At 45.7% G+C, this 16,787-nt stretch overlaps 1 protein-coding gene across 2 annotated transcripts in view; it reads right to left on the minus strand.

Moving 5' to 3' along the window:
* The window catches only part of HOXC12 (homeobox C12), an 88,268-nt gene extending 71,876 nt beyond the window's left edge, over window positions 1–16,392 (minus strand). The window contains exons 1-2 of one of the 2 annotated variants that reach the window (XR_009556104.1): window positions 15,786–16,392; window positions 13,931–14,387 (exon numbers count right to left, since the gene is read on the minus strand). Coding sequence is in view for 1 of the 2 variants with exons in the window: in XM_060251962.1 (XP_060107945.1) it covers window positions 14,149–14,387; window positions 15,786–16,350 (804 nt within the window). In the remaining variant the exon portion in view is untranslated. Of the gene's footprint in view, window positions 1–13,905; window positions 14,388–15,785 lie in introns of those variants that run through there. The other variant, XM_060251962.1, reaches the window with a different exon arrangement.
* Between the last annotated feature and the right edge of the window lie 395 nt (window positions 16,393–16,787).

Below are 16,787 nucleotides of genomic sequence, written 5' to 3' on the forward strand. Positions count from 1 at the left end.
TGTTTATGCGCATCAGGAACAAGCCCGATGGTCATTTCGCCCCGTTGCGACAGACCCTGGAAAATGGAGGACCGCCGAATACCATATAAGGTAGGATGCTAACTTGACCTTCACTTTGTAATGGCGGCCCCCGCCCACCCAGACAGACAGTTGTAAACAGAAGTCACCCGACACACACACGCACACACACACACACACACACACAAAGAGAGAGATTAACACCAGCCAGGCAAGGTCTCACTGAATTGCTATGATCGTGGCTGAATTTTTTTTAAAGCCACCAGCAAACGAGGTACTATATTCTCTCCACTGAATTGCTATGATCGTGGCTGAATTTTTTTTAAAGCCACCAGCAAACGAGGTACTATATTCTCTCCACTCCAGCAGGGAACGGGGGAAGGGGTGCTGCTGGGGAGAAGGGAAGGGGTGGAGGATTCATCGCTGGAAATCCACAAAGGTTCTCTTTACCTCCCCCCACCCCAATCTTGCCATATTAAAGGGCTATTGAGCTGACTTCTGGGTTGCTGGGCTTGTTGGAGGGAGCTGTTGTTGCTGTTGAATGTGGCCTTGAGAGGGGATGGGGGGTTGGTGGGGGGGGGGGCGCGGCTGGCTGTGAAGAGCGCTTCCTTTAATGAGATTATCTGTCCAGATTAGAACAGCTGGCTCTTCTTTTATGTCGTTTGATGACGACCACGGCTCACTTTCCCCTGTAGTCTAAATCCAATGGGTCATTTAAAAATAAATAAATAAATAAATAAATAAATAAATAAATAAATAAATAAATAAATAAATAAATAAATAAATAAATGAATGGTGATTTCTTGGCCTTGACTGCGATCCCTGGAAAGTTTTTTTCCCCTGTGAAATCGAGCAACCCGTCGAAAGTATTCAAAGAAATTTAGCTCGTGTTTTATTTAATGGAAGGCGAAGGGATGCCCTCGGTCACTCGCCATGTGGGCGGCGGCCAATTAAGAAACTTAAAAAAAAATGTTTTACAAGATAAGCCATGGCATGTGTTTCCAATTTTGCTGTTTGTTTTGGAATTGATTGCATTCGGGCCTGTCTTAAGATAAGGACGCGCTGGAGGGAGAGGTTATTGTTAAGGTGGGGAGTCGAAACCGTGTACTCGTGTGTGAGCGGAGGAGTACTAGGGAGAAAGGGGAGAGGAGAGAGAATACAGCACTATATTACATAATTTCCCATGTATTTTTCTCCCCCCGCCCCGAATAGCCGAATAGATGGGCACTAGAGAGAGGTGGTTAGTGGGTAAGGGGCCTTTGTCCAGCGGACTCAAATGCATGGCTGAATGAGACCCAACCGACTCGCATGTAAGCTGTTTTGCTCCTTTGAGACGAAATATGCAGAGAAATCCTAACTCGGAATTTAAATCTCCCAGAGGCTGGAATCCACGGAACTTCCCAGTATCCAGGCATGGTGTGTGTGTGTGTGTGTGGGGGGGGTGTTGCTGGAAGCTCTGAGTTCTTGCATCTAGTTCAGAGGGTCCGGCAGCTTTAAAAACAACAGCCCGCCGGTTTCAGGGACGGGGTTTGCCCCATAGAATTTCGATAGATGCATAACTGTGAAAGGCACAATGCGGTCCAAGAGAGTAATTTTTAAAAGCCCAGTTAAATTCAGCGAAGGAAATTCAAGAGGGCGTAGAACTCTCCTCTTGGCATGAAGGGAGGGTAAGAACAATTCGTGACCTGGATGGTTCAGGAACATGAGGGTGGGAGGTCATATAGATATGGTTGGAACTCTTGGCGTTATTTTTGTGTAGTCATTTGAGCAGGTCTGTTTATGAACTGTATGTTCGTGGATGGACAGACAGACATTCAGATAGACATCGACCTAGGTACTTAGCTATAGATAAGCGAAAGCAAGGAGAGCTCTGCTAAATGAGATGAGACCAAACCTCCTTCTGGAAAAATAGAGGTGTGAGAAGACAGACACCCACCTAAGTGTAGTTGTGCAGCCAAGTATTGCGTTCATGTGAACATACTGAGATCTTGCTTGGGCCACGCGGACGTCTCTTCCTACATCTTGGCAGGCCCCGGGTGACTTTCGTGTGAAAGTGGCCCGTTTCCATTGATTTCACTGGACGCAGTTGAATGATGTGCGTAAAAAACCCCCGCACTTTAATGGGCGGCCAGCTATTGAAGTTACTGTGTCAAGTTTTGAAACTGGTTTCCAGTCGAGTAGCCTGTGTGTTCCCACGGCTCATAGTTTACATGCAAGAAAACAACAGAGGTGTGGAAGTTTCAGAGGGCAGCCGGGTTGGTCTGCGGTTGGAACAGTTAGATTCGAGTCCAGTAGGACCCATGAGGGACATAAGCTTTCGAGAGCCAAAACTCTCTTCCTCAGATACCGTAAATATGTATGAATGACTATTTCCACTTTGATCAGGGGGCACCCTTGCCGGCGAGCGGGGCTTTGTTGATTTTTGCAAGCTATTAAGACAGTTCGATGCCATGGCTTTCCGCTGAACTGGAAGAGGAAAAAACAAAACACCTCTAATCGATTTCGATGATAAGCCTGAGCTACACCCCTTGCACATTCGTAAAATTCTGTCATCCCCCCCAGCCTATTTCATGTAATGATACTGGTAATACTGATAATAATTGCGTTTAAAACCCTCTCATACCCTAGTAACAGATTAACAGATCTTCATCATAATGAAATGAATTTGCACATGCCCTGTAATTATCTTTTTTAAAGGATCTTTTCCTGCTCTAGCCATCTACATAATTTTATACATAAATGTTTGGTGTACAGCTTACATATGATATTTATCAAGCTAATAGGTCTATAATTATTGGGATCGGATCTGTTATTTTTCTTAAATATCGGAATTATTATGGCCAGCCGCCATCCCTCTGGAATTTGTCCTGTTTGATCAATATATGTAAAGAGGTTAGCCAAAATTAGTTAGTCCACCAGTCTAAATTAGCTTTTAGAAGCTCTGCTGTAATATAATCACTACCTGGGGCTTTTCCGCTTTTCGTATCATCTCCATTAAACATGTGTTTTAGAGAAGGTAAGATCCTGGAAGCCACAAAACTATTCCCTCCGCCCCCCACTTTTGCGGGAGATGAATGTTGGCTAGGATTCTGAAAGATTCTCAGGTGTGGTCTAGCCTGGTTTTATAGCAACAGAAAATACCTTATCATCACCATTTGGAAGTGTGTGTGTGTGTGTCTGGTAATAATACAATATATTATTGTATTGTTGTAGTAGTAGTTGTTCAGATTATCATAAACAAACAAGCAAGGGGGGATACTAATTTCATTTTGGGCCTAAGAGAAGAATAGTTTTCTGACTTTTGGCCTTGCCATAAAAGGAGAGATATTTCCGAAGCCACTTTTTAATTATAGAATGGGATTCTTAATAATGGAATGGCTTTGGTTTCTAAATATAGGACACGATCCAAGCTCAGCTCAGCTCAGCTCAGCACTGCCTCGCGCGCTTCTTCGACCAAACATGTATACGATGGGCAGCAAATACCACTGCTTTGGGGGGTAAGAGATGTAAACACCTGTTTGTGGCTACAACCCCTAAATTAGTAGAAGAGCGGTGCTATTTAAAATTGAACATTATTAATGAATTCAGCCAGTTAAGACAATCACTCAGGAACAAGGCCCGGCCCATATGAGCATCCTAGTTCTAGTCGCTCCTTAAAAGTATACAAATGGACCGATCTTTTTTTTAATCTTTCCGATCCTTTTCATCTTTATTATCACTCTTGTTAACAACACCGGCGAGGCTTGATACATATATCTCGTTTAAATGCAGTCAGCCACGGAGCCACGGCAGTCGGTTTCTACAGAGATATTAATTAATTTATTTTCCCCCTCAGTAAAATATTGCAGCGTCTTCTTGCTGCCTATCAAGTCATATAAAAATCAGATTTTTTTTGCCACTTCTGCAGTTCATTAGGCTTTACCTATAAGTTTCCATTTGAAATGATTTGCTTTAAAACTAATTACTCGTGCTCTATTTCAGTCCCCCCCCTTCCAAATCCTCGGCTTTGAGATGGATTCAAAGGTGGGGGGGGATAGCATATATTGGTAAACATTGCTAATTATTCCCACTCTGTCCTGATTGTGTATTTATGAGCCGACCCTTATAAAAAGGCGTGGGGGGGGGGGTTGAGAGAGAACATACTCAGAAAAAAAAGTGCGCTGGCATTATTCATGGGGATGGCGCATGTTGCTTGAAAAAGATCGCCAGGGACCGTGGGAGATTCTCACGTTATCAATGGGGAGATACTCTGTATCAATGGAGAAGTGATGCTTTACAGTTACTTTATCGGAGGTTCCCACTTTGACAATTCAAGAGTGGATTTCTGCCTGGATAATCTGAGGACGAATTTTGTTACTGTTGCTGCCTCTTTCCTTATGAGGTAGCAAAAGGCGGGCCCCAAACCATGCCTCGCCACCCACCTAAGGGGGCTCAAGGTTCATTCACAAGGGCTCTTTTCGACCAAATTATTCAGGAGTTTTTAAAGATCTCCTCATGGCCTACGCCTAAGCAAACGTACTCGTTTCCCCAACAAAGGTGCTTGGGATGGAGGAACAAGGAAGGATTTTGGCCGAATATGAGAAAGGAGAGCCGCAGGTCAAGTTTTCCAGGAGGAGGCAATACGCGTGCAACGCCTTAAGTCTTCTGTGTGCATGATTTCGGGATGAGTGTGTGTGTGATCTTAAGGAAAGGTAGGCCTTGTCTCTCAAAAACTAACTAGACTAGACGGTTAGCGTTATTGCTACTGATGGCAAAATATGTAACCCTTTTAGGACCTATTGATAAGAACATTCAGTGCAGCAATAAACATCTTTCTCCTGCCGATACATTTTTGTGAAAGAGGTTTTTTTGTGTTTAATTTATCATGCCTATACACACACGCACATACATATACACATATAAATATACATGTCTGTCTGTCTGTCTGTCTGTCTGTCTGTCTGTCTGTCTGTCTGTCTGTCTGTCTATCTATCTATCTATCTATCTATCTATCTATCTATCTATCTATCTATCTATCTATCTATCTATCTATCTATCTATCTATCTATCTATCTATCCATCCATCCATCCATCCATCCATCCATCCATCCTTACAGCACGATCCAGCCGAAGTCGAGGGCTTTTCAATTCCATTAATTGGGTTGTGTCCATTACAGTATCGGGGCTGTACCTATTACTGCTATTATTATTATTATTATTATTATTATTATTATTATTATTATTATTATTATTATTATTATTATTATTAACAACGACAACGACAACAACATTGTCTCCGAAAATAGTTGCAATTTGTATACAAGAAACCGAGCTTAGTCACAACTGTCTGACCCAATGACCTTTTCATATTGGAATTTCATTTGGATCGCTTTACACGCAGCAGTTTATTTTCTCTTATTTTATTTCTGGTTTTCTCCACAGCCTTTCGGGAGTTTCCAAAACACCAAAGAAAGGAAGAACATGGGGATGTCTTCATGGAGGGGGGGGGGGGGGTTGGGGGTTGGGGCGGGCTCCTGACGCAGAGAGGATGAAGGCCAAGGCAATCGGAGAGAGAGAGAGAGAGACAGACAGCGATGGCGCAGAGCCTCCGTGAAGTCCAAGACCAAGGCTCGCCGACCCCCAAGCGAGGGACCATTTGTCACAAAGGAAGACGTCCCGTCTAGCCGAGAAGGACGAGGCACAATATTTCAATTGTTTTATCTGCTTCCAAATAGCTCTGGTTATGAATTCTCAAAGAGTAGCTATGTGGAATTTCTGCAGGGGCTAAGTTTACCGAAACGTAAGATGGATATAGGGAGGGAGGGATTCAGCAGAGACAGACGGATAAGATGGACAGAGATGCATAACAAATGTAGATGGGTCGCTCTGTGTACATTTCTGCATTTGCTTAGGTACGTGGAAAGACGTTTAAAAATTTATATCTATACCTATAGATATCTATAGATACGCACATACACACACACGCGTGTGTGTATATTCAAATCTGTATCTATAAATATGTATACGTATATACATATGTGTCTGTCTGTCTGTATTTCCCTCTCCCCATAGATTCTCATGCCAATGTTTCCTTCTGCTTCTTGCTGGTTCAGGAAAAGCTACGATCCTACTCGAGAGTAAGTGCCACTGGAATCTGTGTAAATCTGCTGAGTGCAGTGAGAGGAGAGAAAATTCTTTCCTTTCTTTTCTTTTAAGTTGCAATCCTGCGCATATTTTCTCGGGAGGAAGATCTTGCTGAACTCAGTGAGATTTACTTTTCGGATAAACTTGATCAGGATCGGCCTGGAAGCCAGCCATAAACATTTTTTAAAAAATTATTACTTACGTCTGTGTTTGAGATGGGCCTTGTTCAGCTTACCTGAAGGAGGGAGCACCCCAAATGACTGTTTCGGGGGATTTCAAGGGAGAGGCGGGGATGATTCAGCTTGAGCGCTGTATAGTCACTCTTATAACATCCTTCTGCCATGAACAATGGGCATTAAATACACTTGTTCAACTCCGAGGAGTGAATTCCATATACATCTTTTTCCTTCCCACCCTAGCAAATGCATAAAACATTTTCTCACTCTTCCTGTCTGTGCTAAAAACGCTAAAATATGAATTAACTGGGGCCTGAATGAATAAGGGTTTTGCAGGGATGCATATTTCCCGTTATTTTTGCAATAAGTTGCACCGCTGAAATACAGCTTACCAGGGTGGTCTTCCCCACCCCGCTGAAGGCGGAATTATTCTTTGCAGTTGGAGAGGTGGTGGTGGTGGGGAATCTACTCCCCGCTTCTTAATGAATTCATTTTAAAAGCCCTGGCTATGAAATACACCCCTATATTAAAAAGAAGAGGCGAACCAAGGAACAATGCCCACTTTTACAGCGAGCGACAATTTGTTCGAGCCACTCACTGGTAATAAATAAGTTTTATCTGTTTGGGCGACTGCTTAAGCCTCCTTGGAAGCGCGCATTCCCTCTTCAAGGTGAACCGATCCACAATTTTCTACACAATTTATGCCGCTATATACAATCCAGACCTGTTGGCTACCCGCCAGGGTCTTTCTCATGTCTATGAACCCTTTCGCACAGCTCACTGGAATTTCGCCCACCTTCCCGTGAACACCTCCGTGGAAACGAAATCCTGGTTTTGGACGGGCGTTGGCTACCTTTTCTAAATAAAACAACGCCCCCCCCCACCCGCAACCCATGAATCAGAATCCACAGCCTGGTGAGGTCAAGAGAGAGTCTCCAGTAGATTTTAAGCGTTGTGGAGGACACCTCTAGAGAGCTCCGGAGAATAACAGGCAGAGAGGAATTCTCCAGCCCTGGCTAGATGCTCAAGGAAGAGGACACAGCTGATGTACAGCTGCCCTGGGCGCATGTTTGCTTGGAAATCCCACAAAGTGGAGTGAAACTGGTTCCAAGGAAGTGTATGCCGCTGCCCACCATAATACTTAACTTCTGCCCACCATAATACTTAACTTCAAAGCACTCGAGGTTCACGATCCCAGTAATTTTTACAACAGCCCTTTACTGTAGGCCTCTAGTGCGATCTACAAATGGGGGTGAGCAGCTTGACCAAGGCCATCTAAAGACTTGCGTGGCAGAGGTGGGGGACCGAACTCTCAGTCCAATTTGCTTCCGGAAGAAGCGCCTTCTGCTCGGATTCTAAACATTTGGGAGTAACAGTGCAATTTTATGCGGAGTTACCCCAGTGGGTTTAGATTGGACTAACTTCTGCATGGGCTGCGATCACACACGCAAACTAATGAACTTTCGATCCACTTTCAATGCACTTTCCAACGGGATTTTGCCAGTTCACACAGTAAAATCCAGTTAGAAAGTGCATTGAAAGTGCATAGTTTGTGTGTGTGATCACAGCCATGCAGGGCTTTTTTTTTTTTGTAGCAGGAACTCCTTTGCATATTAGACCACACACCCCTGCTGTAGCCAATCCTCCAAGAGCTTGCAGGGTTCTTCTTACAGGGCCTACTGTAAGCTCCAGGAGGGTTGGCTACAGCAGGGGTGTGTGGCCTAATATGCAAAGGAGTTCCTGCCACAAAAAAAGCCCTGGCCATTGGATTGTACTGTAGGGTTTCCACTCAACTCTTAATGCTGAATCCTGACAGTGTAACCCTAAGCACACTTACTCAGAAGTAAAGGCACTCAGCGTTATACGATTCGGAGCTAAGCGTTGAAGAACTGAAAGTGGTAAAGATCCATAACTGGAAAGAAACGAGGTGCAGTCCTGAGCATGGTCACACCCTTCTAAGCCCATTGACTTTAGCGGATTTAGAAGGGTATAACTTCATTTAGCGTTGCACTGAAACCCTCTGCTCCTGTAAAACGTCATAAGGTTGGAGTTGGATCCTTAGCTTTGGTATCAATGCACCTTCCTTTCCTTTGACGTTTGCAGGATCCCAGTCTCCTTGTCTGGGGAGTTAAATGATGTTTAGGTTCAGCTCATAGGCTTGGGAATGCACTGCAGGATCAAGCTCTCCTCAAAAGCTATTATGCTTAACTCCAGAACTTGAGTGGAGCAGTGACTGCTGCTGTCAGTGACTTTTGCTGCTGTCAGTGACTGCTCCACTCAAGTTCTGGAGTTAAGCATAATAGCTTTTGAGGAGAGCTTGATCCTGCAGTGCATTCCCAAGCCTATGAGCTGAACCTCAGCAGTCTTAAGCTTCAAAACCTCAGAAGTAGGTTACAGAAGTAGATACAGACGCCTGAAACCATGTGAATGGGGAGAAGAAAGAAAAGTGGGGCAACAACAACTACCCTTGACTTCACGCACTGATCCAATTCTGTGTTCCTCCCTCCGCTTCCCCATCACTGGAGAATCTCCTATGGGTTTCCTTTTCCCCACTCGCCTTATTTCTTAGGGCCCTTGGAAGGGATGAAAATATAGAAGAAGAATCTAGATTTTAAGCAAGAGTGGTGGTAAATTCAGTGGAGCACTCCTGGTTGACCAGCACAGGAGCCTGGAGTATCCTTTTTCTCTTTTCTCACATGTTTGCATTTTTAATACCTAAAGACAAAAAAAGAAAAGAAAATCCCAAATTACGCCCGGTGTCTGTGAGGACGGGCCGTTCCGTCTGTCTGAGACTTTTCCAGGCGTTGTTAATACCGGCGGGGTTGAAAGTCACTGTCCCGAACACAGCGAAGCAAAACTCTAGGTGCGTCTTGGACGCGTCAATATGATATTTGTTCAGAAGAGGGCGTTGCGCGGGGGGAGGAAAAGGAGGGGGACAGGCGGGAGAAACACTTTGTGTGAAATCAGCGATTCGCTTCCTTGCTGTACATACCTTTATTTTCTGTCCTGTCCGGGTCCAGGGTTTCAAATCAGATAGTCATCCTTTTCTACACCCCGGTGAAGAGAAAATGAGGAGCGAAACATGAGAAGGGCACCCCCCCCCCCCCACGTCTAGGCACATTCTGTGAAGAATTCCATATCCGGATCTGTTGTGTGTGTCTTTTGGTTTGCCTTTAGGAGGAGCCCCCCTTCCAGTTATCGATCTTTTAAAGGGTTCTTGGGTGTATGGGGATTATTAATGCATTGCTTTAGCCTCCACTAAAGGGCAGGGTTGATCGGAAGACCTGAAAGATGAACAAAGACGCAGCTTCGTCCTTTCATGAGAAAGCGAAGGAAAGAAAAGAAGCAAAGGGACGGAAGAAGGAAAAGAGAAGGCCAAACCTCATTTATTTAAATTCATTTAATGGCACCTCTTTGAAGTCACCTGGTTGGGCTCTCTAGGATGGCAACTCAACCCCTCCCGACCTACAGGAGGAACTGAATCTGAGATAACTGATTGGGATTAATCCAAGCAATTTAAAGCATTTATTGAAAAGGCTGTAAGCTTCGTGTATGCATGGGCGCGTCTGTGTTTTTTTTTTTAATGGGGCGAGGGGAGAAAAAGAAACAATTCTTTCTTTCAGAGGGCACAAAATCAGTAGTCAGTTTATAATCAACTCCGCCTCTCCCCCCATTTTGGTCCCAATTAATGCTATAGTCACACACATTCTCATTAAAACACTAAAATCTAAGATTAATATACTCTTCTGATTTCCTCGGGATTTTTAAATTATACGTATCATGGTTCTCTGGCGATATCTCTCCGGTTTTACAAGGTATTTTAGACGTCCATTTAATTTAAAAAAAAGAAAAAGAGGAAAACATGATCTATATGCCTCCGAAGGTTTTTCATTGGCTTATTTTATTTTATTTCGTGTCTTCCTCTTTTTATTAACCTTGTCGGTTCCTACTAATTCAACGTCCAAAGAAGTAAATCGCCAACTAGAGGTTTGAACCATTTTATTTATTATCAGAAATCACATAATAATACATTCAATTTATCATCATCATCATCATCATTAGTGTGAAACAACTTTTTACATGACTATATAAAGCCGGGGATACGTGCTATGACAGACAGTTGCATAGGCCCTACATAGAATAGCTTGAGGTAAGAAACATTACATATGGACTATATTGAGAACGATGCATATTTAACAACGGCAGGAAAACTAGACTAGGGAATAACAAGCAGACACCGAGAGAACTAACACAAGACGAACAGAAGTCACACAGAATAATATTTTAAAGCAACTTGAAAGATAATATTGCATATATTTCATTTTTTTAAAAAAAAAGAAAGTATCTTTTTTTCTCTCTCTTTCCGATCATTGAAGTGGCAACTGAGAATCGTCTCCTTCGCACCCAGTTATCCAGACAAGACGATTCTCGAGTATTATATAGATCCTTGCTGGTGGTTTGTGTATTGTATTTCAAAACATAGCAGTCTTTTTCCACCCTTCACTGTAGACAGAAATGGCTCTCGGCAGGCAAAATATTAACAAGGCAGACTCACTTCTTTCTCTCCCCCCTCCTCACACCTTTCCCAATTGAGGGGATTTAAATCCAACATCGCGTTATGACGTTACCCCATAAACCCAAGATAAACCAGCCACCACATACTTCAAAATGCAACCTTTTCTTTAAAAAAAAAAGAAAAAAAAGGGGGGGGGGACACCCAGTGAGTAACATATCACAGGCTGGTAAGAGAAGGTGACGGTAGTGGGGGACTGGGGACCGTGAAGCTATATCAGGTAGGATATTGATGTCTGGTCTGGTGCCTTGAACCTTTCCTGCCTACCTCCAGGATCCTCAAAACCTAGGCTTTTAAATGTGTGTGTCTATGTGTACACACACACTCACACAGAGACACATACTTCAGTGGCTCGTAATTTCTCAGCCTCTTTACGATACAACACTGAGCTATAATAGTGTTGTGACTTAGTGCTATTTAGTTGATTTGGAAAGAAATTCTGTTCAAAGGCGGGGGGGGGGGATATCACTCCCGAATAATGACCGCCTGAAAGCCCGTCCCACGTCCATCCACCTCTTTCCTCCATTGCACATAACTGAAACACATAGATATACATTTGTATTTATTGCACAGCGTTGTGATTGGCTAACTGTTTTTAAAAGAAACTTATTGGTGTGTATGTGATGAAGCTTCCTATTCTGGGTGACACCTAGGGGGAGAGTCCATTTTGAAAGGGGTGGGGAGGGGGCTTTTTTCTTCTGTGGATATTGGGGGGCCCTCTGGATAGGGATGGCGGGGTAGAGTGGAGGAATGTTGACATAGGCACGGGAACCAGATCTAAAAAAGAGGCTCCGACGAGGGAGGGAGGGAGGGAAGACGAGATGGAGGCACTGCGAGGGCTAGACGGCATCCTCTGAAGCTCATAAAGGAGAAGCATTCTTGCCACCGGTCATGACCATGAACGCCGGGACCGGCAGCCACGTGGTGACAATTGAGCCTTGCCCAGAAAACGTTGCCTTTGTCATAAAATTAATCCCCCCTGATATAAAACGAATGACGCAGAGCGTGTAAGCAGCGAAAACTCAATGCCTTACTTCTCGACCCTTTGCACCCAACCTGGCTCTAGTGGGTTAAACCACCCAAATCTGAAATTATGAATCATGCAGAATTTAGCAACCATACGTTCTGGCCCCGATCCCCCTCTTTGAAGATCCACTGGAACCACATCTCCACTTCCGTAAAGCGTTATATCTAGGTCGTCCCCCTCGCCCCTCCGCCAGCCTTAAAATTCCCCTGTCCCGCTGCTTTCGCCCCATCACCCTTCTCCCCCTGAATGGGATCACCGAAGAGTTTTGGGAAAGCGCAAGGGCGGGTAGGAAACCAAAGGGTTATTTTTCTCCAGGAAGCCGCACCATGTGTGCAAACAGAACAGATGATCGACAAGAGGACCTTCTTCCCCTTCACTCCTACCACCCATCCTGCCTCCGGGCTGCCCTGGAACGGAAAGTGCGAGGAGGTTTGTGGAAGAAGGATGGAAATTACCGTCTATTCCCAGAAGTCGTATGCGGTGTGTATGGGGGGAAATAAGGCGACACACCCCATAAAAGTTCACAGCCGGCAGCTGCTGCCTATGAAGAATCAGGAATGAAAACAAAGTGTGTGTATGTGTGTGTGTGATACACTCACACGCACGCACATACATACCCACACACATATGGATAATTCTTGATTCTCCAGGTCCATCAGCCACTGTTTTTTATTTTTAATTCGCCTCTAATCCAATGTCTAACTAAACACGAGAAGCATTAAAGGAGCAAAGGGAGGGAAAGGCGGGAGAAATCCCTATTCCTTCATTTCGAAAATAGCAATCATTAAAGAAAGCATTAATGTTAGAAGATCCCTCTCTCTCGAAGGGGGGAAGCTATTAATAGCTTAATGAGCTCCAAGGGGGCAGCAGCCACTATGGTTAATGTATAAAAGGGGCATCACCCCCTCCCTTCTGGCCACCACGTAGATCATCAATAAACACAATAGTATAATAAGCAGCACAAATACTCCTTCGGTGGAGCTATTATCAAAACACAAATTGAAATGGTCGGGAAGTGTTGGGAAGGGGGGATTCTAGAGGGAAGCAGCCCAGCAGGCAACCTGCTTAACTCGGATTTGGGAAAGCTATCGGACAAGGCTCAGTTTGACGGCAGAGACCAATTTCTTCCTTGCATGTCTTCTATCTGACTCCATGGGATTTGGGTCATGCTGCCCCGCATCCGAGGCGCGTTCCTCGAAAGCCCAGCCCCAGCGGCTCCAAGAGAGTTTCGCTCCCCAGGAAGGTGTACCCCAGAGTGCCTGCTCCCCAGCCAGATTGTGGGAACGGAATGTGCCAGAGTGGACATTCCAACCTTCACACTTGACTTTCTGCACAGCAGCCCCCTTGGTAGCACCATTATCTGCAGATTTCCTAAGCACAGTCAGCTCCATCATTGCGCAGCTGATGTCTATACATACATACATGCATGCACACGCGCGCGCGCATCTACGGGTGCCCATCTTTTGGACGTTCACGGATATTTATCGCCTCGTTTCTTATCTGGGATTCGCTTTGCAAAATAAACCATGGGCCAAAACATAAAACACCGCCCGGCCATTCCGCTTTAAGAATGGCTCCAGTTGATTTAAGACGAATGCCACATCCACTTAAGCGGTTACTCCGGAGAATGAAAAATCCCAGCGCACTAAACCGATCATACGCTAACACGACAGCGCCTTTCCTTCCAAGCCAGCCCTCTTTTCGCAGAGGTCTCCGGGCTTCTCTACCAAAGAAGGCAGCCCAAAGCGGGAAACAGAGCGAGGAAGCCCTGTTGCTCGGAGGGGGAAGCGTACGTGTGAATGCCTACACGCGGGAACAACAACAGCAACGACAAAAAAGGGGGAGGGGTAATTGTCGTCGGACTTCACATTCGGAACACTGGTGGCCAACCTTGAACAATAGAAACCCAGGGTTGACTCTTATTCCCATTGGGTCCTTCCCAACAGGTCTAGGAGTTGAAGAGAAGTATTTCGTCATACACCCTCTCTCTCTGTCTCACCCACCCACCCAAACACACTCAGATCTATGTCTGCGGCTGGACGTTTTGTAAAGGATACTGATTCTTGTCTTAAAAAGAGAAAATAATAATAATAATAACAATCATCTAAACTGGCTATTCAGACCAGATCAGGTTTTCAAAAGTCCCGGGACCATCAACTGCGACCAAGGCTAGAGAGTTCTCTGCGGTGGTGGTTACCCAACGTGGACTTCTCTGAACTTCTTCTTTTCGTTTAAAAGAAAGAAAGGGCTTGCTCTCTCAGGAGGAGTCTTTTCTTTTTCATTCGCCGGTTCTGGAACCAGATCTTCACCTGCTGGTCGCTCAGGTTTAACCGATCTGAAAGCTCCCTTCTTCTTTGGCGAGTAATGAATTCATTGACCATAAACTCCCCTTCCAGCTCGGCGAGCTGCAGTTTGGAGTAGGGTTTTCGCTTTTTCCGTGACCTTGTGTGCATCGGGTACCAGGGAGCACCTAAAGAACAGCGTGATGGACAGGAAATTTAACACGTGGGGAGGAAGAGAGAGACACACACAGAGAAAGAGGAGAGCCTGTTTCGAAAATGGGGAGATTCTTTCCCTCCTCCCTTTTCATTGCTACTTCTTGAATAATGGCCCGCATATGCAACCGAATGACATGCTTCTGCCCCAGGAGAAAGGGAGGGGGAAAGAATCTTTGCATCTCAGTTTCAGATCCCAAGATCTAGGGGTTTCTTGTCAGCCACAGCCGTAGACGGTCAGTAATGAGCCACAGCGAAAGTGCTGGAGAGAGCATGCGAGAGAATGGCTTAGCAGTTCGGCTGGGGGCTAGCAAAGCTGGAAATGATGGGCCGGGGAGGCTCCGTCGAAGAGGCTCCGTCCCCACAGCTAGCGACAGCGGTTTCTACAGGCGCTTTACCGGGAACAGACACCAGCTGGCCCTTCCTGGAAGTGTCGCTCTACAGAAGAAGAGCAGGCACATAGCGGGAAGCTTATCACAGGGATTTTGTTTTTAATGGCGCCTCAGTATTAGGCGGAGGTCATTTTTTCTTTTCTTTCTTTTCTTTTTTTACAAAAAATAGAGCCAAGCTTTCACGATATTGCACGGAAAAGGATCAGGTTCAGGGGAGGGGGTGGGGGGGACGGACACAATCTCCCTCCCTCCCCCTCCCTCTCTCTTTTTTTAGAAGCGGGGGGGAAGGAGTTTTTCGTGGGACTCGGCATCCTCTTTACAAAGCTAAACTCCCAGATTCTTCACCTGAGATGTCGATTCTGACCAGGTTTAGCCTTTTCCAAGAAGCCTCTCTTGAAGTTTCCACCACCCATCCCAGCAAGCCAAGGTCTTCCTCCAACCCCACGGCAGCGAAATCTCCCCATGCCCGTTCCTTTTTTTTGGCGGGGGGGGGGGGAAGCCTGGCGTCAACCATGCAGCCGGTGGAGTGGGGGGAACAATCATCTGGAAGTGCTTGCTTGGGAGAATGGGAGAAAGTAGGCTGTGAAGGGGGGGGGGGGTGAGAGAGAGAGAGAGAGAAGAACGGGTATCTGTCTATCTGGCCCATCGCGATCTCCTTTTTTATGGGATATTTACATGTTTATAGGCTTTTCTTTTAAAAGAAGCACCACCTAATAAAGCGCGAGGCATTTGAGTGCTACCCCTAGCGGCCTCGGCACAAATCGGCATGCTTCGGCCGGCTGCTAATTTCATGGAATTTATAACAGCAAGAGCGGCCGGCGAGCAGACTTTGCAAGCGGGAGAGACACAGAGAGAGAGAGAGAGAGAGAAGTCAAGAAGAGGCAATGCATACAGTCGCTTTTCTTTTCCCACACGCGCACACACGCACACGCACACACACATAGATATACACAGACATTTCCTGGTAGCACAAGTTCTTACCCCCAGCGGAAAGATTGCTTCCTTGGTTGATAGGGGAAACCAGGGTGGACGGCTCGCTGGCGGCGCCCTTATTCCCTTCATTGAGTAAGGAGGAGCTGGAGTCTGACTCTAAGGACTGACAAGAGGGGGGATCGTGGGACACCGCCTCGGCAGCCGGATAGTCAAATTTGCCGAAATTGCCGCTCATTCCATTGGGGATCCCGGCCTCGAGGGGCATCAAGGCAGAGTCCCTAACTCTCTCTTCCCTCTTGAGGGGGGCGTTCTCGGAGCACGCCTCCCTATAGTAGCACTTGCTCTCTTCCACTCTAGCTAGGTCGCAGGCTCGGCTGAAGGAAGGGTTAATGGACACGGGGCTGCTGAGATAGGGCTGGGGGTATCCGTTGCAAGGCTCGGAGGATGCCCAGGGCAAAGAGCAGACATTGTCCCTTCTTGGGTAGGAGAGAGACGGTAAGCCGGGCAGCTGTCCTCCGGAGGCTCGGAAATTGGGGAAATAGAAGGTGTCTCCCGTATGGATGTTCACCAACGGTCCCACAAACCCAGGATTAAGGAGATTATGTTCGCCCATTTCCGCGGGCCTGACCGAGAGCTTCTAGTTTATTGCTATCTGACATTAAACATAGTTAAACCTAAAGGTCCTCCCGATTGGTCCGGAGGGGTCACGTGGGCGCCAACTTGCGTTGGAGGAGAAAAGGGTGCCACCCACCCTCCGCAATTTGAGACAAAACAAAACATTAAGTTCTGCCTTTCGGGTTTTTTTATATGCTTTTTAAAAAAATCATAAACCATTTTATAAAATAAAACAACGGGCTTTAAGCACTGACCTGAGAAACCCGAAGTATTGTAAATCTCCCCCCCCCCCCGGTTTAAAGACATGACACCCCGCTCCCCCCCCAGCTGCGTTCAGGGTCCCTTCAACAGCTGGCAAAATTAAGCCATTTTCTCATTAATTAGCTCCTTTATTAACTAAAACAGTCGAAAATTTACAATATCTCCCAATAAATT

The sequence above is a fragment of the Heteronotia binoei genome, chromosome 13 (assembly GCF_032191835.1).
Source record: "Heteronotia binoei isolate CCM8104 ecotype False Entrance Well chromosome 13, APGP_CSIRO_Hbin_v1, whole genome shotgun sequence".
NCBI classification, from domain to species: Eukaryota; Metazoa; Chordata; class Lepidosauria; order Squamata; family Gekkonidae; genus Heteronotia; species Heteronotia binoei.